This window comes from Ostrea edulis, chromosome 4 (assembly GCF_947568905.1).
Source record: "Ostrea edulis chromosome 4, xbOstEdul1.1, whole genome shotgun sequence".
NCBI classification, from domain to species: Eukaryota; Metazoa; Mollusca; class Bivalvia; order Ostreida; family Ostreidae; genus Ostrea; species Ostrea edulis.
Window position 1 is genome coordinate 69,850,784 of NC_079167.1, and position 27,646 is coordinate 69,878,429.

The 27,646-nt window shown below is 33.9% G+C and overlaps 1 protein-coding gene across 1 annotated transcript; it reads right to left on the minus strand.

The window, feature by feature from the left end:
- Positions 1-453: 453 nt before the first annotated feature.
- On the minus strand, positions 454-27,277 carry LOC125671931 (coiled-coil domain-containing protein 6-like). Its single transcript, XM_048907917.2, has 9 exons — positions 27,000-27,277; positions 17,404-17,553; positions 16,535-16,663; positions 12,354-12,457; positions 11,966-12,123; positions 11,508-11,664; positions 10,334-10,446; positions 3,743-3,894; positions 454-3,526 (listed from the first exon to the last, which is right to left on the minus strand). The coding sequence occupies exons 1-9, from the start codon at positions 27,219-27,221 to the stop codon at positions 3,458-3,460; spliced, it is 1,254 nt and encodes a 417-aa protein (XP_048763874.1). The 5' UTR covers positions 27,222-27,277; the 3' UTR covers positions 454-3,457.
- Positions 27,278-27,646: the final 369 nt, after the last annotated feature.

The window sequence follows — 27,646 nt, forward strand, 5'->3', positions numbered from 1 at the left end:
CCGAGGAGTTGCGTCCACAAAATGTTCCTATAGTGTAGCATGTACAAATTCAACAAAGTGCCGTAACTCCTGTAAAAATTGTCGAATCAAAATGGCAGCCAATTATGATCAACTACACATGGTGACTAACAATCCTTCATAATATGAACAAAATCCGTTGAGCGGTTTCCGAAGAGTTGCGTCCACAAAGTGAAGTGGGACGGACGGACGCCGGTATTTCTATGTCCCCTTCCACATTGCAGTGGGGGGGCAAAAAGAAAACCCTGAAGGGACGTACAGATATTGCTGTACCATAATAAGTCTCGTATTTAAAAATGGAAAAATAAAATTTGAAAATTTTCAGCTAAAATTGGGTCCATGCCCCTTTATTAGAACTAATTTTTTTAAACTGGACAAATGAACCAAAGCAATACACCCATCTTTTCTTTTCAAGCATTAAAACTGAAACGGAAATGCAGCTGAAAAACATTTATTCTCATGTATATAAATACACAAAGCAGCATATCTCATGTAGTAAATGCATTCACGCTTACTAATGTATCACAATTTTGCAAAAATGTCCAACATTAAAAGAATTAATAGCACATATGTGTCACAATTAACAACAAACATATGAACAGTCCTTAAACAGAATGTTTTCCCTTCTGGCACACCCAGTGCCATTTCCTGGTATGAGCAGCTGATATTTTGTGTTATTAACTTCCTGACTAGGAGCATTTATAGAGAAACAATCCAAGGACATTCAGAATTAATATTTAAGACAAAGTAAAGTCGCTGTCAAACTAACATTGATATACAGACATGAAAGTGTGTGGTTATATGAAACGCATTACAATGGAAGAAGCAGGGACTGGTGTCATTTGTTACAATTACATTAAGTGGTCGACATACACGTAGTTAAAATAAAATTCAGTTTCCTATTTTCGTTTAATTTTGTTTTTACAATAAAAACAAACCATGATGGTACCTGTTAGAAAGTAGTACATTTACCCACTCTGTATTAAAAAACTGCGATGACGAAAACTGAAAATTATCAAGAAATCATTTGCATCAGCAACATGAATTAAATATACATTATGCTGTGTGTGCATTTATTTTAGTGGCTTTGGCAGGGAAGCAAAACTCTCTATTTCTTGTGCCAGAATAAGAAATTGTCTAATTATCCATTCTTGTACATAGAAGTGCTAAATCATGATTATACCAAACAGTGCATCAGCTCCGGCTGTCCAAAGTATGCTAAAATAAGTTCACACACAGCCTGATACACGTATAAATTTTGCTTTCATACAATGTTCAAGTTGAAATTTATCCAAAGCATGGATCAGCAAAATTTTTCACTTGCAAAATAACATTTCTGTAGATCAAAATTGTGTGTCAAACCTTTCATTTCCCTCTCAAATAATACACCAAATATATTTACAAGTTGAAAAAAAAATTACAGTAGTTTTAAGTTCCCTGCTTAAAGTCAGATTTTTTAAATTGTGCTTTTTACTAATCAATAAATTAAAATATCATCCAGAGACCGTTTTGTTATATAAGCCAATGGCTTTGACCTTTACACCTCAAAATCAATTGGGGGTAATCTTGTCTAGTATTTAAGATAACCTGCAAATCATTTCTCATCAAGTGACCTTGACATTTGAAATTGAAAACCTTAGCCATGGAGATCCTTAAGCCATAGAAATGTTTAATGTTAAGATTCCATACTTATACCAAGTACTGAAAGACAAAAAATAGACCCAAATTAAAACCCCTTGCCCTCATTAAATCTGCAGTAAAAAAAAACAACTAATACACGAACATTATTACATCACTTCATAAATATTAAACTGGTATTTAAACTTAAAGATGACAGCAAGTTGTTGTTTCCATCTGACATTCTCTAACAAACTGCATGTTTCCATTTCAATCATTCTCTTCTCATAACAAAACAGTCACTATTAAAAAATACTACAGATTTTTTCTAACTATCAGCAATAATAACGTGTTGCGTCTTGAGTATCTTTTATATAAGGGAATTCACAAATCAATACTAAATGTTGCCTGCAAATAATACACTCTAACAAAAACAAAAAAAAACAACAACAAAAAACACAACATAACATATACGGTAGTGAAAAGGAATGACAACAGTGAAATCAAATGTTCCAATATTTACTATTCTCATTGCACACACTTCCAAAAATAAAGAAAAAATTGCAGAAATACAGCAGTACAGTGTACGTTGCTATTCAAAATCCAATTTAAGATAGTAGTATTGAAGGAACAGAGAGCAATTCCAGCTTATTCAGACATTCCGTAATGTAGATCAGTACAATTTACTGTACATAAAAAAAAAAAAACACCTGAAAATTACACTTAAAATGTATTTCAAGGCATATTAAAATTATTTTGAATGTTCATTGATTTAGCTTTTTCAATACACTAAATGTAATATGACCCAGTACAATTTAAAATGAATGATTTCCTCCCAGATTTTTTTTCTATTCCAATAAAGATGTCATACTCTTCTCAGAGATATACATGTACATGTAACTCGGTTTCCTTGTCAAAATACATGTAGCAGCTAGGCCTCTTTTATTGCATACACACAACAGGTTTTCCTTTGTATAAGCAAAAAACAACTTGGTATACCGCAACTTAAGCTAATTAATGCCCTACAAAATACGCAAGAAGCAAATGAATTGGAAGGGGGGGGGGGATACTACTAAATAAAACAACATAAAGCTGCCATGTAATGTAACGCATCACAATATGTAAATTATTTCCTAGCTATTTTACATATTCTCTCACATTCACTAAATAAGACCACTTGGCTTTCTACACCTGTGAAGCATACCTAGTTTTCATCTTCACTATGTATCCAGATGCAGGATGTACAGTACATGTAGGAAATGTAACTCTCCTTATCTTATCCTTGGTGTACTTGTACAACAGAACAGCAATCACTTTCATGAGACATACCATAGACCAAAGTCATTAAATATTAAAAAAAATAATACAAATGGTTAAATGCAAGCTAACCAAAGCATAAGCTGTTAATTTTCAGTGAGGAATGAACAAAAAAAAAAACCTTGTTTAACACACACTGTTAAGAATTAACAAATTCATAAATAAACTACCACAAATCCTAAACGTAGATGGATTCAGCTTTTTAAAGAGTTAAAAACGACTAGATATCTTCATTGCAGTATTTCAAGCTCCATGTAAATACAAGACAAAAGATACCCCCCTAATAACCCACGAAATGGAATGATCCAGAACACTGTATAAACAACTAACAAGCTGAAATATTGATGGCAATAACAAGAATGCACCAATCAAAAAAAATCAAAGATCCAGACAGGATGGAGTTTGCAAAATTCCTCTGGAGTCTTGTGGTATCCATGGCATTACCGAGCCTTAGCACCGTGAACTGTTCTACATGACAAATGGCGTCATCAGCACAGGCAGCTGCTCATGTCTTATCACTGCGGTCTGGAAAACTACTTGGTCTTGCAAATTTTTCTGAGCTTGGCCTTTGCTTCTGTATGGAATGATTCAATATTCAAATAAATACTGTATATTCAAATATATACTGTGTATTCAACTTTTCAAACAGTACTTCATACCTTTTGAATAGTATGCTATAATTACATTTATGCACAAGAAAATCAAGGATTGAGTTGTCTTACTTTCTGAATGCCTACTTGAGTAAAAATTTATTCAAGATTATTAGGAATATATCTGTAATCTAGAGTACCTGTGGATGATTGCAGCCTGTCTGCATGGCCATGTGACCATGAACTGGAGGGGAGGTTCCCGGCAGGTGAGAGGGCGGATGGAAAGGTGACGTTCCTCCACCCAAACTTCTCCGCATCGGGCTTGGAGGGCTGAATGCTGGATAATTCATTCCTAAAATTACAAAAGAAAAATAATCACTTTCAAGTACTGGTGCTTCACTTAAAACACCCACAGTTGTCTTTATGTTGAAATTCTACCGGAAATCACATGCAAGGTAAAAATAATCACCTGGTCCAGATTGAAATAAAATATAACTTACTCCATTCAAGGAAGTTCAGTTTAACTATCTGTTAGAAGCATGGATTCCTTGGAGTTCTATCAACCAGTACATGAATTATTTTACTTAAGTTTCCAATAGACCTTTACCACAGGCTAAATTTCCCATACAGAACAAAAAGCTGTCTACTATGGTTATATACACCACAGATGAGCAGTGTCACTGACTTTACCCCACCCCTAATAGTTTGTTGATGAAATGCTGGCTAATGATTGCTTTACACCAGTGACATGAAGACAGGGTATTACTTATACCTTGTCACTACAAATTCAGTACACCTTCAACACCCACTATGATGTCATGAGAATACTTGTACCCTATCACTAGTGCCTATTGTGACATCGTGAGTTACCACTGAAATGTAGACAAAACAAGAGGTACTGTGAGCAATGCTCACTAAGAATACCCCCCGCTTACCCCAATCTCCCAAAGGGTGTTGGTAATAGGTATAAACTACCTCTTTTCTGAGTGTAAAAAACAAATGGCATGACAAACCGAACCATATTGCTACTTCGATGTCCAGTGCACGTGACCTTTGACCTTTTGACCCCAAAATCGATAGGGAACATCTTCATCCCATGGGTAGTCCATATGTGTGATATGGTGACTGTAGGTGGAAAGGATAACGCTTTAGAGCCCGGAAACCACATTGCTACTTCGATGTCCAGTGCGCTTGACCTTTGACCTTTTGACCCCAAAATCAATAGGGAACATCTTCATCCCATGGGTAGTCCATATGTATGATATGGTGACTGTAGGTGGAAAGGATAACGCTTTAGAGCCCGGAAACCATATTGCTACTTCGATGTCCAGTGCGCTGGACCTTTGACCTTTTGACCCCAAAATCAATAGGGAACATCTTCATCCCATGGGTAGTCCATATGTATGATATGGTGACTGTAGGTGGAAAGGATAATGCTTTAGAGCCCGGAAACCATATTGCTACTTTGATGTCCAGTGCACATGACCTTTGACCTTTTGACCCCAAAATCAATAGGGAACATCTTCATCCCATGGGTAGTCCATATGTATGATATGGTGACTGTAGGTGGAAAGGATAACGCTTTAGAGTCCGGAAACCATTGCGTCTACAGACGGACGGACGGACGGACAGACAGACGGACAACCCGATTCCAGTATACCCCCCCCCCCCCCCCACAACTTGTTGCGGGGGGTATAAAAATATATGTTCACTTGTCAACTTCATCTTCACCTGGCCAGGTATCAAATTTACTAACTAAGGCTACACCTGGCCAGGTATATTTAGAAACTAGGGTTTCGCCTCGCCAGGTGTGAAATTTACAAACTAGTGCTTCGCCTCGCCTGGTTTGAAATTTACTAACTAGTGCTTGCCTTGCCAAGTATGAAATTTACAAATTAGGGCTTCGCCTCGCCAGGTATGAAATTTACAAACCAGGGCTTCGCCTTACCAAGTATGAAATTTACAAACTAGGGCTTCATCTTGCCAGGTATGAATTTTACTAAACTGGTATCATTCTGTACCTGGTCAATAAATGACTACGTCACTAATGATACCAGTGTTTAATGGGTAGGAATACATTGTGCTTTTGTTTAGCTTGCTTCTTTGTAATGCTTGAGATTATATGACAATGGTATCTGAACAAGAGTAACATTCGCACTGCAAAATACACCCCTACAATCTATTCTGTAATGCAGTAGTCATCAAAACACACCCCTACAATCTATTCTGTAATGCAGTAGTCATCAAAATACACCCCTACAATCTATTCTGTAATGCAGTAGTCATCAAAATACACCCCTACAATCTATTCTGTAATGCAGCAGTCATCAAAACACACCCCTACAATCTATTCTGTAATGCAGCAGTCATCAAAATACACCCCTACAATCTATTCTGTAATGCAGTAGTCATCAAAACACACCCCTACAATCTATTCTGTAATGCAGCAGTCATCAAAATACACCCCTACAATCTATTCTGTAATGCAGCAGTCATCAAAATACACCCCTACAATCTATTCTGTAATGCAGTAGTCATCAAAATACACCCCTACAATCTATTCTGTAATGCAGTAGTCATCAAAATACACCCCTACAATCTATTCTGTAATGCAGTAGTCATCAAAGAAAGCATTAACATCCAAATAAACCATTCTTTGGTCAAATAAACAGTGATCTTTTGCCACTGGCTATGTTGAATATCAAATTCAAGAAAGATTTCACTCTAATAAAGAATAACTTGAGAAGAAAAATGATTTTCAAACAAGTAATTATTGTAACAAAGTGCTGTTATGAAAGATTCCAAACTGAATTTACTGATTGAATCTCTACCCCCCCCCCCCCCCCCCCCAAGAAAATTTACAAGTACACTTTCTGCAAAGTAAACAAACTGCATATTGTTTATAGACTTACACTCCTCTTGCAAAACCCTGAAAGTTAATTCAAAGAGATGACTTCGACATTCATCTAAACATTGAAAATGCTGAATTTGTATGAAAAAATCTATGAATGACCTTGACCTCAAATTCAAGGCCAAAGACTTCAGAACAAGAAGTTGAAAACCCTAGATGATTATCCTTGATGACATCAAGGATATTCAAGTTAAAACATTGTAGAGCATAGAAAGGGAGGTAACTTGTGTCAAAATGGATCTAAAGGCCCATAAAGGATCAAATACCATACATGGTGTTTGAAAATATTCTAAGACACTTTGAAAATGGGGAAAATATCATTACGATGATGACCTTGACCTCCTTTTAAAGATCAAAGGTTGTTGGGCCTTATGCAAGTGGTCCCATTACTCTAAACATACTAATGTAAAATCTACAGGCTTAAACACCAACACTGGAGACTTTCAGGGGCAATAACTAGTTTTAAGTGTCATCAGATCCCTTCGGTCAACCTCTCACTGAAAAAATGCTTTAATGTGAATTCAATACTGAATGTTTCCTGCTTCTAGGACTTTCGCTTAAATAAGAGTACTTAGCAATCTTCTTATCCCAAGTCACTGTAATTAGTAGAGGGTCAAAGTTCAGAGTTGTAATGAAATATATTGAAATCATTTAAGCAGGCAATACTTATGCATATCATATTTCAAAGGTATTTTATCAAGGAAAGAGTGTAAAAAGTGTAATTTTTTATTACCTTGACCTTTGTTCATTTTTTCAAGATCAAAGGTCAATGATCCAATTCCAATTGGACCACGCAATTTCCGAGTTGCTCAATAGTTCTTTCCCTTTGTGGAACTCTTACACACAGTGAGACGAAAAACATACTATCGTCCACACGCGGTGGGTACAAATGCTTATCGCTGCCTTGATATATTGCCTAAAGGCCGATTAAACCACTCAAACTGCAGGGACACATAATATTAGTAAGTGTACTAGTATTTGATAATAATATAGCTCAAACAAAAATCGATAATCACCATTTTTTTTTTATTAAAATATCACTCGTACAGAAGAGGAAATAAAAATAATTTCATATCTAATTTAATGGCTTAATTCAAACAAATATTATTCTTGATACGGTCAGTTTAATGTATGCCAACGGCGGATATAAACAAAATTTACACTTTCGTTACTTTAATCCATATTAACATAGCTAGTCTATAGTATATGTATACACCTTGTACCCATCCAAGCGTTCAACAGAATACTGATCGTACCACTATCACAGAAGAGCTGATATCTCTGAAGTTGCGTGTTGTCCTAACGACAAATCTTTCTCAAGTTTTATGTAACTATCGTGAAATATAAAAGGCATTAAAGGCCATCGAATCCTTTTATTCAATGTGTCAATGACCTAAATTTATGGTTCAGCAAAGGTTTGATCTTTTATAGTTAAAGAAGAGTGGCAATAACAAGATTTTTGTGTAAGATCCAATCACTCCATCAGGGTCAAAGAACAAGTATATTGGGTGATATCCGACCATTCTCTTATGGAGTACTTACAATACAATGAACCATAAAGTTTTTTGAAAAGTCTTAAGGATAAGCGGAACGGTGATCACATGATGGTTGCGAATTTATTATGAATTTAGAACCGGATGCAGCATAGTTAAAGCTTCCCAAGAAAAATCACAAAGCTGTACAGACACACTATATGACATCAAAATAAAAAAGTACGTCACGACGTTGTATCATGAGGAAAATATCATATTTTGTCGTAATTTGTTTCTGCTGCCAAGTGTCATGTGTAAATCTGTTGATTTAATTCTTGTCAAATGATAATTTTTATTTCTATTTGATATTAATTACAAGTCTCCCTTTTCATATGCATTATATATTATATATATAGTATACGCCATAGTAATTTTTATAGTATAGCCTATACATGAAAGTCACCGAAATAGCCGCTCCTACATACTGTATATGCAATTTGCATCTAGGCATTTACAAAAAGAAAGTCAATTGTGCATAAACAATGACTCGGTGCAAGTGTTAGATGATGATCGTTTGTTGGTATTTATTATAGTAGTGTGAAACTAGAACTGGACACACATTTCTCTGAATCTTGCTTGGGAAACGTATGAACTACTCTGGTGCTTTCATAATTGATCACCGTTTGCAAAAAATACACCCCCCACCACCCCATATGAAGATCGATACTTTTGGGTAAATATTAACGGCAATGCTAGGAATGTTTAATTTTCCCAAGCATTTTCATGTAAATCTAAGTACACTTGATCTCTCAAACTATTTTATATGCCAAATTATTTTTACTAACTTTATGAAACACTGCTGCGGAAATGGTAACTAATGTAAAAAATATGACACACATCGGAATATATGCGAGAAGCAGACATGTGAAAAAGAAAAAGGTGCAAAGTCACAACGTGTGCGACACATAAATTCCTTGAAAAATAGGATGGAGACGACCGAGTCAAGCGAAAAGACCAGACCTTGAAAACCATGTAAAATTTTAGAAATTGACATTACTCCTAATATGTCCATTTAAGCTCTCAATTTTGATATCATGAAGTTTTTCGTATATCAAGATCAAAAAGGTCATCATATATTTCCATTACTAGTTTTAATTATTTTTTTTAAATCTGTAATGCAAGAAGACATGATTATGTATCTATTTTATGTAATGATTGATTTGTGTTGCTTATGTTGTGTTAACACCAACAGACAAATTAAGTTTAATTGAATAAATTTTAAGTGCAAAAAGGTCATTTTTAAAACACTTTATCTCAGTAACAAGCATTGCGACCCCAGTTTTTCTTTTTAATTTCGTAATTCTCCTTCATAACCATGAAAATTCTAAATTTTTCAATAAGTTAAAAACAAATATAGTTTCTAACAATCAATGTATTCCAAAACAGGCACAAAGAATTGCATGTAAAACTTTGATCCCCTATTGTGGCCCCAACATACCCCAGGGGACATGGTTTTCATATATTTGAATCTACACTATGTCAGGAAGCTTTCATGTAGATTTCAGCTCTTCTAGCCCAATGGTTCTTGAGAGGAATTTTTTTTCCATAACCCAACCCTATTTTTGTATTTTTGTGATTATCTCCCATCATTTGGAAAAACTTGAAAGCCCTTCACCCAAGAATGCTTTCTGCCAAGTTTGGTTGAAATTGGCCCAGTGGTTCTGGAGAGGAAGTAAAAAATATAAAAAGTTTACAGACATGGACAAAAGCTCACTTGAAATTTCAGCTCAGGTGAGCTTAAAGCTGAGCAAAAAACAATAAGGGTCCAAACTTCATTCAGGAGACTTTAATATACTTGACATGAACAACATGGGGACCTATACGCAAAGTTATTAATGATCCTAGCCTTATCAGTACTGTTTTCCCTTCTTGATTACACATGAAAGAAGGACCTTGACCTTGAGAAGTAGCTTGGGAACAAGTGTACCAGGTTTTATTATCCTAATTTCATTAGTGCTCTTTCTATCCTTTCCATAAGACGTTGATGGATGGACAAACAGACAGAAACACTGTACCATTCTTTAATACACGTTTTCTATGATGGTTAAATATGTATATCGGGTTTAGTTATCTTAGCCTTATTTGAACTGTTTTTATCTGACCTACAAGGTGCTGACAAGTTTAGCTATCCTAGCCTATCAAGCTTGTTTTTAGCCAACAAAAATTACCATGCAAATTTGACCTCGAAAACTTCTAATGATTGGAAACATGCATACCAAGTTTAATGGTGTTAGCCTCATTAGTACAAGGTGCAGACAGACGGAACAACTCACTGCACTATACCATTTGACCCATTTCTGATGAGCATAAAAAAAACCTGTCACAAGTGAGGTTAACATTTGACTTACCTGGTGATAGTGGCCGTGACGTGTTCGGGGAAGCATAAGGAATGGGACTGGATACTGTGCGGGGTCTGGCACTGTGACCCGGGTCCTGGTGTTTCGCCATTTCATTAAAATGCCTGAAAAATTCAAAGCATTTTCAAAAATGTCTGAAAAATTCAAAACAAAACTTAACACATCTGTATGATTGATTGATTGATGTTTTCCGCCACACTCGACAATTTTTCAGTTATCTGGTAGCACCCAGTTTTTCATTGGTGGAAGAGAGAACCCAGATACAATGTACCTGGGAAGAGACCACCGACCTTCCGAAAGTAAACTGGGAAACTTTCTCACTTATCGGCGCGAGGAGGATTCGAACCCGCACCAACAGAGGGGAGAGGTAGTGTGATTTTGAGCGTGATGCTCTAACCACTCGGCCACGGAGGCCCCAAAAATATAACACATGCCTATTTTCTTAAATTAAACTCCATGTTTAGAAAACGTAGTGTCCTTATGACCTGATTAGTGTATGAAGCAATCAGAGTTTTTTGAGTTATTTATTTGACAATTGCATGAAAAACAAGAGGTCCACAGGTATTAATGATCACCTGAGTATCATAGCCAACGCATAGCCCATACAGGGTGTCTTATATTTGCATTTAAGTCTCAATATGGAGTCATTTGTGCACATCTTTATGAAATTTAAAAATATGCATATAATTCCTATTTTGAAGCATATGAATTATTCTGACATCCCCCCCCCCCCCATCCATGGGTCGTGAATTTCACTAGTTAAGTTTAAGAAGAGGACATTACGGACATCATATCCATGCAATTACAGATATCTGAGAGCCATTTATCTGTTACTTATTTGTGTGATAGTGATATACAAGCAATACCTGTTCAAAAACTGTAGAAATAAGGAATCTTTTACTTTTATAAGGTATTTGTTGAAATAAGGACATTTTTATGTTTTGGGTGACCTAAACCTTTCTTAAATGACCTTGAGAGACTTGGTCCACAAGTCTTGGTCTCAAGGAACTTTGTGAAAGGTTTAGGAGATATGAGCTTGGAAGTATGACAGCGACTATATGCTCCAAAATTTTTCGAAAAGTAAATCAATTCATTATTGTAATTATTGCACAAAATCCTCCTTCAGAGGTGTTTAAACACCTCTTTATTCAATTGTCACTACTACCTCTCATCATCCATCTCTAAGCTGGATTCACTTTCAGACAAGTGCCGACACAAGTTCTCCCTCCTCTCCATCTCAAGCTGCAATTTCCTCTGCAATCTTAAATTTTCTTCCCTTATGTGTTTCTCTTCCTGTGCATATTGTGCCATTTTTTCTTCATCTATAAAAGAAATGCCTCTCCATCATGAAATCCAAACTGGTAGCCTAGGGCTGGCTGTACTTGTACTGGGATGTAATGATTTTATTAATGTGAGAAAAATAAGTTTACAATTTCATGTTAATTATGACCTATACATCAGAATTAACAAAGCAAATTTTTCTTATCATTCCTCAAATATCACATTTTTTTCATGACCCTAAAGCATCTGTTGTGTACAATGACCATGATTGTATTCAGCGGTTGATTATATTGACTATCAATGAATTGAAACATGATATGAATGAAGAAATTCAATACTCACGTTCTAACTGTGCAGCCCGGAGCATGGACTTAAGATTGACCACTTCCTTGCGTAGTTTGGCAATGTGGTCAGTGATGTTTTGAGCCGTGTCCCCATTGTTGATGTCCCGGGGGGAGGGGGGCCCAGTAACGGGTTGATCTAGCTTCTCTTGTAACAACCTACACATGAATATTGAAAATTAAGAAGCAATGGAACAAAGCATAATCCATGACAGTACTGCCACTCAAAAATTGTCAGGCAAAAAAAACATCACCCTCTTTACCTCTTAAAATATACATGTTATATAAAAACTGCACTAATCATACACCACTATAAATATGTCACTCTTTCATCTGAGCAAAATAACAGAGCATTAGGTTTAGTGTGGTTCACTAAAGTTTAAGGTCACCTTTTCTCCGTTTCTAGTTTATCCATACGCTTCCAGAGTCGATTAACCAGAGATTCCTGCTCTTGTTCCAGAGCGTTTTCCAGCTCCACTTTTTCTCTTCTCAACTGATAACGAAGAGAAATTAATCAATGTTTCAAGCATCAAATTTTTTTGCTATATCAAATGATAAATGTTGTGACCAAAATTCAATTATTGATATTGCACACCTGTGCTTTATTTCTGAGATTGAATTTCAACAATGTTAATTCACACAAATATTAAATTTCATAACAATCATTCATCATTTTTTTAATTAGTATGGCAAACAACCAATCATATAAAGCCTATAAAAAACACCTGCAAATCTCATTTGTTATCATACTTTTACTTCTGAGTTTAATATTGATTGTTTATTTTACATGCATTGTAAATCTATTATTAACTTTCTGACAATACGATTCTCTCAAAGAGTATGTACATTTACAATGACATGAATACAAACAAAAACCCTCGTTAACATGAACATTTCCTGTTGTAAAACCCAACCACAAGTGTACCCTTAGAGATACGAATGCTCCATTGTTGAAATAAAATTTGCCACACCCCTCCACTCTATCAGTGGGAAAATGCACACCGACGCCTACTTATTTGAACAGTGTGGGTATAAAAACCTTGTCAAAGTGCCATTTGATATTGATTAACCTCTTTGCGCATCAATAAAAATGTCTGGATGAAGTGCAACAGTATTTTCTATTTTAATATCCCATTATCAGAATCCATTCCCAGGGTCAACGAAAAAAATCTTACTTGCAAAGCAAGAGAGTAGATTCAGGGTTACTATTTCTACTTTTGAGTTTTCTTTCCAACTGAAGTGATCTGTTTAGACAATGTGTACAGGTATTAACCTTGTTAGACAATGTGTACAGGTATTAACCTTGTTAGACAATGTGTACAGGTATTAACCTTGTTAGACAATGTGTACAGGTATTAACCCTGTTTAGACAATGTGTACAGGTATTAACCATGTTATACAATGTGTACAGGTATTAACCTTGTTATACAATGTGTACAGGTATTAACCCTGTTTAGACAATGTGTACAGGTATTAACCTTGTTAGACAATGTGTACAGGTATTAACCTTGTTAGACAATGTGTACAGCTATTAACCTTGTTAGACAATGTGTACAGGTATTAACCCTGTTATACAATGTGTACAAGTATTAACCCTGTTAGACAATGTGTACAGGTATTAACCTTGTTAGACAATGTGTACAGGTATTAACTCTGTTAGACAATGTGTATAGGTATTAACCCTGTTAGACAATGTGTACAGGTATTAACCCTGTTAGACAATGTGTACAGGTATTAACCTTGTTAGACAATGTGTACAGGTATTAACCCTGTTATACAATGTGTACAAGTATTAACCCTGTTAGACAATGTGTACAGGTATTAACCTTGTTAGACAATGTGTACAGGTATTAACCCTGTCAGACAATTTGTACAGGTATTAACCTTGTTAGACAATGTGTACAGGTATTAACCTTGTTAGACAATGTGTACAGGTATTATTATCCTTCAGAATAATACAGTCAATTTCATTGGTCGAGGGCTGGTCACGTGAAGGAAGATAACTTCTATTGGCACAAGCGAGAAAGTTCTATTAAAAATAATTGAAAATATGCAGGATCGTTAATCATTAACATCAGCGTCAACATTAACGGTCAAAAATAACAATTGAGAAGAGAAATATTTCCATCCTAAATGCCATTTTGCATTTCACTTGATGTTTACCTTTTTGTTTTGAAATACGTTACAAAATGTTTATGTTTGATGTTATGTTTTTGCGTCATTCGACTGTGACGTCACATATGAAAGCTTTCTCTCATTTAACTTTTACAAACTTCAATGTTTTACTTTCATTAACATATACAGTGTATATCTAATAAATGTAGGACATTGAGCGTAAAACAAAATAATGTTATGTACAGTGGAGCCTCGGTAATCCGGACGCCATTAATCCAGACGCTTCACCTTCCGGACAATTTTTCAGTTTCACTGTCTGATTCTTTATCTATTTTAAAAAGTCACTTCTACTAGGTTTTGTTTTCTCATAATATTCTGCGACTTTAGCCTTGCTGGAACTTGTTGTACTGACCGCTTTCCGTTTGATTCCAGGGCATGAACCTTCCAGATATTTTAACCGTTCAAAAGAAGAAAATTTGCACAAAAATGGCGTATTTTGAAGTAAATATCAAATTGATCCCCCCCCGTTGAAAATGGAATAACCTGATTCGAGTTTTATTACAGCTAAGGGGTGAACAGAAACATCAGCGTAATACATATAAACTGGTATATGTTTAATAAGTGGCGGGAATCATATTTTTTTACTCAGAATTCCTACAGACAAGTCGGTCTATAGTTATTTCGATTGTTATAGACCGACTCGGTTTTCTATAGACATTGTCTATCGGTCCATGGTTAAATTCGCACACTGGGACGCCAACTCACACATGGAGGAGCGACATGTCGGTCTATATAGTTTGAGCACTCTAGAACATATGTTTGGTTTCCTCAGATTGTTTTGTGCAAGATACAGCTTTAAATCCAAAAAGCAATTTAAACGAATTCATTACCTGTCTTCAAGTTGTATATATTTGTTTTGTGTGTTTAAGAATTGGGAAATGTTTAACAAAGATTCGCTAGATGTAAGTGCTGAACCATATAAGCGAAATCACCCATATAATTTATGTCATCTATTACCTTGACCTTGGATCTCAAATTGATAATGGAATCTTTTGTGAAAGAAACTCTTATTAAATAATTTATAGCTGAATCTTAAATAGTATTTGAGGTATCATTATCAAACAATTTCTGGTAATTTGACATTTTAACCTTTTGACCTAAAGACAAAAGGGGTCATCCACAAGTCATTAACTGCTAGGTATATATATTTTGTTAGGATATCATAACCTCTGCTTAGCACATACACCAATGTTTATTATGCAGAACAGGATTTTATAGTGTCCCCCCATAACAAAGTAAGATTCCCCAGACTAGCTCATAATCAATGTCATTTATTCCAAACAACCAATCAACTTCCAGCAATATATGAGAAAGGTAGTGGGTGTTTTTCCTTTGTTGATATACATTTTCTTCCTATTTCAAAAAAACTACAGACCAGAAACACAGAAATTATAACAAATTTAGTTCAGGTGCCTGTCCTACTAACCCCCTTTCCCATTATTGACTCATCCTTAGTACAGCATATTTGAAATGTAGTTGAACAGCCGATGACCAGAAAAACATGAGTTTCCATATTATCTGTGTTTCACCTGATTACACGTCACAGGATACACTAAATTCCTTTGACCTCCATAAGAATGTCCAAATATTCACGAAAATCCATGAACTAGTTTAAAGTCTCTTAGAAAATGTCTAGACAAAATCATAACCACAGACAGACAAACCAGCATTTCATTTCCTTATAGAACTGATACGGTTAAATGGTACCATTCCCAATTTGAAATAAATGCCCTTTGTTAATGAAAAAGATTCTCAATTTCTATTTTTCCTAATCGAATGGGTACCATTCCCATAGATATGGTACCCCAAAAAAATCACTGCAAACAGACGACGATTTCACTAATCACTCTTCTAAACTTATGCAGTCATTTCTGTGAGAATTCCATGTTTGTTACAAATTTAAATCAAAATGGTTTACTTCATAAAGCTGCAAAAACACAAGTGAAATAAAGAAAAATTGTCCAATCATGATGTAAATAGCAGGTGCACATTATTATGTAATGAATAAAGAGTGTACAAATTTTCAGATAATCCACATGCTTGTCTCTCAGATTATGTCTGGACAAAATCATGTCTACAGGCATGTTGATCCCAATACATTCTTCATTTCAGTTACAGGAATGTAAATGTCAAAACTTTCCCCTTCAATTAATTATAAAGCTGGGAATGCACCAGTCCTGACAGTTGAAACTATGCACAAGACCCAATCATTTGAGAATATAATACATTATTCGAATTTTAGAAATTGGTGATGCAATGATGTTTTGTTTTCATGTGATCTATAAGGGGTTGGGGATCCCCATTTAATTCAGGATGTGATCTATGAGAGGTGGGGATCCAAATTTCAGGACATAAACTATGAGAGGTGGGGATCCAAATGAGAGGAGTTTTTCACCTGTTCCAAGGTGCTCTGCTTGGTCAGTGTCTCCCGTTCCAGTTTTTCAATCTTCCTCATCAGCTTGTTCACCTGATACTCCTGTTCCTTCTCCAGAGTTTGCTCTAGTTCTACTTTTTCTTGTCTCAACTAAATAAAAACAATTTGTTTTACTCATTCAGCATGTATAACTAGTCTGTGTGTGTGTGTGTGTGTGTGTGTGTGTGTGTGTGTGTGTGTGTGTGTGTGTGTGTGTGTGTGTGTGTGTGTGTGTGTGTGTGTGTGTGAGAGAGAGAATTCATGAGCTTGGTTACATGTGGTTATGTAAACCAGTTGAAAACACAGAGTGAACAAAGCTTGTCTCTAAGATGCCACCATGTTTCAATAAAGAATGCAATACAAACTAATAAATGAATCAAGTATATAAATAAAAAACTATTTTGGGTATCTAGCATATCATGAGAACCACTATAAGAATAGAAATAATGTGTTCCAACTTTTACATCACTGGTACACAGTTTTCTTTCTTCAATAACAAGCTGTTTTGTCATTATTGCAACATTGAACAACCTTCTAGTGCAACCAATGACCCCATGCAGTCACAAGACTGATTTAATCCAAAGTCAATGTATCTCTACCTCTAAAGCATTCATCACATCACATTTAGGATCAATTGAACTGTAAAGTTCATTGACCTCCTGATAAATGATGGGATGGATTAAACTGACACATGGAATAAGATAATATTATATGTTGTATTACATTAGAAATTCAATAACCACTCTAGACATTAATAAATGTTATTCACATAAAACTAATGATTGTGTTGCACGCACACATGAACAACTGTCTATACAGATTTACAGCTGGGATCTAGTCAAAACACAAACCTGATGCAATTTTCTTGAGAGGTCGTTGGTTAGAAACTCTTCCTCTTGTTCGTAATTCATAGCCAGGGCCTCTTTTTCCTTTTTCAGTGCCTGGATTTTCTTCAGAAGGGTGTTACTTATGAATTCCTCCTCTTGCTCAGCTCTTGCTTGCTAAATAAAAATTATGTCATATGAACTTTAATACAACAAGAGTCACAAAGGTGTTGTCGGTCACCTGAGTACTAATCAAAGGTATTACTAGCCCAAGGGCTACAACTAAATCTATATTAATTTTTCTTTTCTGCATATCTAAGGTAAATTCTCATGTTCAGCAGCAGTATAAAACAAGATGCGTTCTTAAAACAAAAGTACCCCTAAAGTGTCCATGCTGTCTCTTAGAAAGCTATATCAAATCAAAATTTGAGGAAAACAATGCACATGCAATACAAATGATTTAATCATAGAATATGCATGATGTCATAATCAATTATGTCATAGCAGTGGAAGACAGAAAATCCCCTCCCATACGGACACAGGGGGATCGAGTCATATCTCACACAGGTGATTATTAAGGGCAGGGATCAAAATTCACTTTTTTCACTTCTAGAAAATTTTAGCTAGTGGATTATTTTCCAACTAGCAAAATTGAGCTTTTACTAGCATTTTTCGATCGACTGCTTTTTTTTTTTTTTTTTTTTTTTTTACAGGAATTTAAGAAAACAAGCATGTTTCTCTATATCAAAATATATGAAAATAGAGTGCAATAATAAAAATAAGATTTAAAGTTCTTTCATTTACCATTTTATGAATTCATTGATGCATGGTGAGGGTCATAGGGTACATGTGGAAGCAGTGTACTCACTGTCCAGAGATCTAGTAACCACCTATTTACAGTATCATGTGGTTTGAAATGTTGAAGACTGATAGCATCAATTCAAAATATATAATAAAAACATTTGGAGATTTCATTTTAAAAAAAAAAAAAAAAAAACAGTTGAAAAACGCACTACAAACAACTGAAAAGTGTTTGACTATAGATACCGGACAGCAGGACACTGCTTGAAGCAGTGATACTAACACATTCGTGTAAATACAGACAAGATCATCATGTTGTTATAATGTTATTTAAATTAGACGTCTCTGAGACACCCGAAGTACGCTTGAAGTACTTTGATATCATTGACTGAGATGACCATGCATTTTGATATCATTGACTGAGATGATCATGCATTTTGATATCACTGACTGAGATGACCATGCATTTTGATATCACTGACTGAGATGACCATGCATTTTGATATCACTGACTGAGATGACCATGCATGACCTTAGTTATTTATTCAATCCACGTATACTTTTTCAATACGTTTATAATCATTCAGTAAAGCGTTTCTGTGCAAAAGACGAAATTATTGTAAACAGCAAAGTACAGCCAAGGAAATACGGGACAAGATTGGGGTTTTTTTTCACTCACTAATAACTGCGACCACTTGTGATATTTTACTTGCAATTTCAATTTTAAACTTGTATTTAGCAAGTATTTTCCCTTAATTTTGTTGCCTGAAGGGTCTGAATCCATTGATATCTGATTTCCAGATGACTGAAATACCCTAATAATAGACCCTAAATTGTGTCCCCAAAAATAAAAATTTCAAGGAATTTCTACTTAAATGTTTTTCAAAAATAGCTGTTGTTGGCACTTGTCATTAACATATGTACAACTTCCTTTAAGTTAACATGTTCTTTTTATGATTGATGTTTTTCTACTTATTCATTTGACGTATAATATCTCATCTTTTCATTATTATCAGTCTAAATTCATTTCTCACTATGCATGCAATAGCTTATATTCAAAAACAGCTCTACAAATCATGCAATCTGAATCAGTTTGATCTCTCCTGCTTTTAACTGTGGAGTTATTTGATTACTACAGGAATGTATGCATAAAATCAGTCAGTGGCCATGTAAAAAAAAAACCATCTCATGATCGTCTCTATATATTCTCAAAATCCCTTTCTTGATTACTTTATAGCCACCACACTTCAGCAGCTTTCTGAATCCTTATATTAACTAACACGTCTGGGAGTGGAAATAAAAAAAAGATGAAATATTTACAAAATATGCTGCATTTACTGTTTAAAATACATTGAGAAAAAGCACTGAAAAGGGAATATTTTGGGAGATAGTTTTTGACCTTTTTAAGTGATGATGTTTAAGAGAGCCTTGGTGAATTGAAATCCCACACAGCCTCCACACTTCCAGTCAATCTAACACTGATCAATATTCAAAAAAGGCAGACAATCATCTGATTATTTCCAGTCTAGACAAATAAAACATATACCTATTATTTCCCAATATTTCCTCAACTACAAATCTTAAGTATTTTGAACCATTTAATATGACTATGTGTGTATGTCCTTAAATGATATTCTTAGTTTTCTTAGTTCTATATATGTCACAATAATCTGGTCCACACAGTCTTTTCCCTTTCCTGTTACACACATGTACATTTATATACAGCAGCTAAGGGTGTCTCAACATACTGGTGAATTGGTATAATGTGACATATATATTTCTCAACATTAAATTATCTGTCATGTTCGTTAATTATTAGACTGAGGCGCTTAAAAAAAAGTGTTTATGTGACCCCTTACCAAAAAAGTTTTTAAAAGATACATGTAGCTGCAGAACTGTGAGAGTACGATCACATGCCTAACAAGAGGTCCATGGGAAAAAAACCTCACCCGAGTCACTTTAGCACTGCTGTTCGTTACAGGAAGATTTCTAAATTTAAAGATCTTTTCCCTCTTTGGCCCCATGACAAATTTTGACCCTTAAACCCAGCCTTGAATCCATCGCACCTATAATAGCAGTGAATGAGCTACAAGTAAATGACTCTAAAAAAATCTTTAGTTCCATTTTATCTTAAAATTATTAAGTTTCAGCTAGCTATCTCGATCATTTTATGACATTTGTCCAAATTACTTGTGTATGTAATGAAAATGTGCTGTTCTATTGGTATATCATGATCTTTTGCTTCACAGTACATATCACAAGGGGAAAAAATAATATTTTCAAAATGCATTTATGCATCAGTTGGATTACGCAAATTGATCACAAATTATCAACTTTAAAATGGTGTCAAGGAGAAATACAGGAATATAATCTTCATAGTGAAACAATTTTTTCATCTCCTCGATATGAAGACTCTGCATGGTTGTATATGCTTTCGAAAATAGTTTTTAATAAGTTTATACTGTAATAATTTAACTATATTTTTGACATAACTAGTAATGCAAGCTGCTCCCCATTTGATGTGAGATATTAAGTCAGAGATTTTTCTCTTCGAGTTTGCTAAAATAACCAGACAACTTATATTAACATGATTAATGTCATACAACCTTCTGTTTAATACATATCAAAGAGTTGACACTTCAGTTTTACTTGCAAAAACCAGGAACAACATGATCAGAATATGCTAAACTCAGATATCTAAAACAGACCTGCATGGTACTATACCCTAATTTTTTTTGTAAGAACAATTAAGATATAATGCAAGTAAATTATATATTATTAAGAAACATCACATATGACCTTAAAACATTTATGTCCTTTGCAGCCAGTATTCTGATCGTTGGTTTTTGAAAAGAATCAATATCTGCTTTTATAAATGCAAATAATTCACGTTCATCCGATCATACTGAGTGATAAACATGTGATTTAAAGCATACTTAATTTGGCATAGAAAGACGCAGTTTTATGTAAAGTTGGATAAAATATTTCTCCCTCATCTACACTTAATGATGTTAAATATCCACATGCTGACACTGATGTGGAAGACAGGGCATGGATTTGTTAATATTTGCCTATGGGATAAAATAAAAAATATATATATTAAGTGAAAGTTTACCACATAGACATATCTTGTTTATCTGAAATAGGAATAATCAGATGCAGCAACACGAGACTCAATACATAATGTACATTTAATGATTACATACACAAGTATCTGTTTTGTTTTATCAGTGTCTGTGAAAGTTAAGTTGTTTCAAAGCATAATTTCTAAGCATTGAACCATTCTATAACATGGGATGTTTCAATGGAATATCACATTTACCTGATATCATGACATCAAAGATATATATGTGTGTACACTGGCTTGACTATAAAAACAGATTTCAATGATGTTTCATTTTGGGCTGATCCTAGACCAAAATTCAGCCTCAGTCCCAATACTGAAAGTACTATATATACAAACTCCCCAAGTCTGGTCCAACAAGATGTGTTAGTGAAACTTTCAGTTTACCATGTACATGTATAACGACTCTGTCTGCATGGTAAATGGTTTAAAGTTGCAGATACACAAAAAGACAAATATACAAATTAGGAGGTAATTATTATATAGTCTGAAAGTAACCCGCACCCCATTCCCGAGCCTTAATTAGTCTTGGAGACATAAAAAATTTCTGAATGTAAAATCTGATATCTATTGGTATGCGTTATTTGGCATGTTTGATAGTTGAACAAGTGAACATCATACAATGTGCATCAATCTTTCTGCCCAGATTGTTGTTCATATAAAAGAAAGAAGTACCAGTTACGATTCACCATAATTTAACAAGCAAACTAACAACACTATTTTGTAACTGCAACTAAAGATTGAATATTCTAGATAAAACAGTACATGTATTCAGATATGTGACAGTGAAGAATTAAACTGTAGAAACAGCTAAGTCTAATGCTAGGATTACTGTTTTTAAAGGAAATCGGTATCAGTGACTGCCTGATTGTGGGTCTGAGGAAATTCTGGTAGTCCTCTCAGTGTCACTGTATGATGGCCTATTGTGGTAACAGGAGTCACTGTATAGATTAACTTGAATATACACTACACGAAACTACTTGAATAAAATTACGATATTTTACAGTCTTGTGGTTCTTCCATTTTCCAAATCTGTAATTTTATCACTTATTTTCCCCCTAATTCTAAGTCTGAAGGTCAAGGTCGTTATGAATGATGGCCACGGAAAACTGAGCTCCTGATTTTTGCTCATCATTATACATACATGTAATCACCTTGTACCTTATTGGAGAAGGCTTATATATGCTGCAAGCCTGCTGCCTAATCCATTTATGTTTCATACATAATAAAATATTGTTTAATTAATTCTAAGTCTGGGTCTCAGTACCAAAACAATGATTTAAAAGGGTATGGGCACGATTTGACAACAATTTTTTTTTTTTAGATATCTGATTAATGAATAATGATATGATAGTATTTTATTTGTGTAAAACCTGATTTCAAAAACTGAAACATCTACACTTTTCATTTTCAAAACAAGGCACTAGCCCTGTTTAATATGTTTACATACAACTTGACTCAACTATCAGTTGACGACTTCGGTGGGAAAAAAGCTTTTACTATGAAAATTTTCTATTCTTTCTTATTTCTGATTGCTCTCTAAACTGATTTATTATTAACATGCATCAAAATGTTGAATGCTTCTAACATACATTCTAGAAATCTTTGATGTTATCACCTCCACACACGGTTTCCTGGCTATATATGACAAACGTGTTGACACACATGATTTTTGGAGCCAAATTTTATGTACTAAATACAAAGTATATCCAGTGTAAAAAACATTTCTAATCCACTTATTTATAAATACTTTTTATTCTATTTTTTTTTTAAAATCTGTCAAATTAAATAAATCAAAAATTGTGTCCATGCCCCTCTAAAGATAAAACTCCAAACTTAAATTTGATAATTGTACTATAAATAATAATTTTTAGCAAACAAATATAAATTCGCAATTTGAGAAGAAGAAAAAACAAACCTTAATTTATATTCTTCAATAATAATCATAATTGGTCTCAGAAAACCTATATCCTGTAATAATTCTTTTCATAAATTAAATAAAGACTTTAAAACTATATTTTACAACTTGTGGTTTTTTTTTTTTTTTCTCTTAGGTTTTCTTTCCCCAAAGTATTTCCATACCTGTACTCTCAATGCTTTAAAATAAGCCGCCTTTCTAGTTTATGTGTTGTCAAATAAGTTGTGCATAGAATATTCGAATAAATCTACAAATTAAATACAACCTCAGGTACAAATTCTAAATCTTTAATCATACATTTGTAGCAGTTCCAATGATGAGCATTCATAGGACTTTGACCCTTCCAAAATGCAGGGTTATGACTTGTGATTCAAACAGTTTTTCTCATAGGCACTATCTACTGAATTAACAGGTTAAAATTGACCTGTACAGCAGGGCTCGAAATTAACATATGCCCGTCAGTCTGTGACTGGTTAAAAGTCTGGCGGACTGACCGACATTTGTTTTAGTCAGTCTGATGGGACGGGTTAATTTTCTAAAGCATCATTTTGGAAAATATATTTATGAAATTTTATATACACATTTGGCATGCTTCTATATCAGACGAACCCGATTAATAACCATTAATAAACATGAATCTCACATAAGTGTTACAATATTGTCAGAGACATATTGAGTTAAATTTCATTTTAATAACCTTAATGAAATGTTTAATTATTTCTGGAAAAATCTGTTGGACTGGTAAATTTTCTGCGGACTGGTTGAAATTATACCCCATCAGGGGTCGGTGTAATGACCTGATAAGTGTAATGACCTGATTGACCTGATGGGGTATAATTCAATCTCCGCTGAAGTATATATCAAAAAGATGATATTTTAAGATTTGTTCTGATTAAATATACACCTTTCTTTCATATGATAATGATTTTAAAAAATTATTCGCGTCTTAATGCATTATAATTCATAATTTTCAAACCCGAGGGGTGTAATGACCTGATATTTAGTGTAATGTCCTGATGGGACATTTCTACAAAAATGATATATTTCTATGATGTTTTATTCACCCAAATCATTTATGTATATGAGTTGGTATATATCTTATGATATTCAATTATTGTTTTTAATAATACCCAGTTATTTTTTATTATTTTAGATTTCAACTAAACCTAGGGTGTAATGTCCTGATATCGGAATGACCTGATGACACGATAGAGGGTTATAGAGTAATGTCCTGATGTGCTGTTTTTATAGTAGACAAAGCTTCTTTCAGCGTTATTTGTTTTTATATTGAATATTTTCACAAACATTAATTTTTTGAAATGATATTTTTAAAAAAAAATCGAAGATTTATAAATTAACGATGGTTATTTGTTATTTTAAATTTGCAGAGGTGTAATGACCTGGTATTGGAATGACCTGATGAAAACTGTTATGAGTATTATTGATAAATTCAAATTAAAGGATAGATTTGTTTAATGTTATAATAATGATATTTTGATTGCATAATATAGATAATGATAGTACTGAGCGAAATGAAACATTGGACAAAACATTTGTTTCCTGAATTATACCAAATAAATGTGTACATTCATATGTTCATGTAGCTGGAAAAAACATTGACCAAAAACATGCAAGAGGTCAACAAAACTTTTTAAAAAATAATGTTTCAATTTCTGCTTGTGTGTAGAATGAAATTAAACAAAAGCTATTTTATTATGCATGGGTTTCCAAATTGGAACCATACAGAATTGGCATCCAATGATTTTGCATACTTATAATTTGGAGAAGTTGATAAAGGAAAATAAAGTATCCACTCCCGATAGTCCAATTTAAGTGACGCAAGCTAAATAATTTGGTAATTGTGAGTAACTACCGTATACCTCAGCAGGCTTATTTCGACTTCAAGGCTGAAATACCGCGATGTAAAAACAAATTAATTTCAATTTAGCAATTAATTTTCAGAATATTAAAGGCACATCTTTAATCGCTGAAGTTAAAGTATGAATGGTAGTAAAGAATTCGGTAACATAAAAAATAATTTAAACTATCACGTCAAATACAGATAACAAATTGCAGTTAATATTGCAAATTTATACATATCTTGATTTATATTCGATAATCTTGTTATTTATATTTGAAAAATTGAACAAGATTGTCAAATATAAATCAAAATTTCCGCATATAAATATCAAGATTATCGAATTCAAATATCAAGATTATCGAATATGAAGCAAGATTTGTATAATATTACAACGTTTTACTTGGTAATTTTTCATTAATATTTTCAAAAGAAGAACTTGAATAATAATAAACACTGTTCATACGATAAAAACATGTATAACTCTGGTATAATTCGTAAATTATATATATCTTATATTGTCATGCATCGTACATGTGTATGTCATAACATATATTGTTGTGATTGTGTACTTATCTTGATTTTTTTACTTCTTGAATTTTGTATGCCCAACATAGCCCAGGATTGGATGAATGAATAAATAATTAAGATAAACAGATAAACGTTAGAAATAATAAATGAAAAGTATGACCTAAAATATTGCATGCGACGCACAAACAAATAATTTCAATATACCAATTTTTGGAATAGCAAATATACTCCTTTCAAAATGCCGAAATTAAAATAATCTTTATGAAAACTTTAGAAATAATCAATATATAAATACTACTTCTTTCATATAACTTTCAAATCAACTTGTTAAAGTAATAAAACTATACGACACGTCTTATCAGGTCAATCTTCATCAGGACATTACACCGCAGAAAATCTCATCAGGTCATTCTTCATCAGGACATTACACCACCGCGGAAGAAAACTCGTTATAATACTCGTTTAAACAATATTTAATAATTATGTTTTACAACATATTAAATATAACTATTCATACAAAATAATGACTACAAAAAATAAATATATACCCTTAACATTACAGCTCAGATTGGTAAAATACTTCATCAGGACATTACACTAATTATCAGGACATTACACCCTTCGCTTTTGCTAAATGCGATAAAAAGGGTATTAAAATAAATTCTTGTAATTTCTTCTTTTCTAATATCATAAAGAATGATAAAACAAGATATAAGAAACAAAAATTATTTCAATACAACGTTTACTTCCTTAATAATATTACTTTATAACCCATCAGGTCAATCAGGTCATTACAATTATCAGGACATTACACCCACCCACCCATCAGTCCGGCTGGACTGATGACATAAAAAGTTAGCTTCAAGCCCTGTACAGTAGTTTCAGGGAAGATGAAAATGTTCACAAAATTTACAGAAGACAAACATACAGACACAAAAACCATGTTTTAGATAAAGAAAAGCTAACTGGGTGTACAGTGGAAACCCACTGAACTTTAAGCTCAGGCAAACTAGAAATAACCAAAGAACTGGTGATGTGAAGTAGAAGAAAAAAACATGCTCTGCAAAACAAAAGAATCCACAAAATGATGACAGATCATTCAATAGTAACATTTTCGGTTAAAAAATCGTCACTAGTAAGTTCTCTGACAATGACAATATACTGTCAGGGTACTAATCAACCCGTTCCACACTAACAGGAACTCAATCTGTGGCCATGTCAGCCTCGATGACCAATGCCACATGACTCATTATGTATTCATCTTGCGTAATATAGCTCTGAACGGTAACACCACGCCATGACAACATGAAAAACTTTAAAATCATTAACCCATTTTACTTTAACTGTATACAGAAATGAAAAATTACATGAAAAATAAAATATATACTCACAATATTTACACTGGCTTTTTGAAGTTCTTTCTTCTCTTCTTGCAAGGTCTTGCATTTTAACTTGTAAGTTTCCAGTTCAATCTTTAGAACCCTATTTTCTTGTTGAAGAGACTCAATCCTCTTCTGAAGCTGCTCAACGGCAGCTGGTGACGGTGGTTTGAGTGTGGGACCACCGTCAATAGAGCTTGTATCACTCTCTAGCTCGCTTGCACTGTCCGCCATAGTTATTTGTTTGGCTAACTCAACAACGTGAGGAGCCGCAATTTGTAATTTATTTAAAAATTAAAATCGGAAATTGTATGATAAGTATCTGTCATGATATATTTCTATATAAACATAAATGAATAAGCAACGACAATAGCTGACAAGTTACGAGGAATCAATACTACAGTTAAGAAATTGAAATACGAAACTGTGGATAAGGTTGTGAAATGATGGCGCGGATTCAAATTTAATAGGGGCCGGTAATATTTAAAGTAGTAAAAGTAAAGTAAAAGTAAAGTAAACGTAAAGTAAAAGTAAAGTAAATTTTATTTAAAGTCGGCACTATATACATTCAACATATCAAAACACAAGCTCTGTAGAGCTTTTTAACCGACTATCACATTCATATGTATATCAAGGACAGAGACACATAGCATGCATGT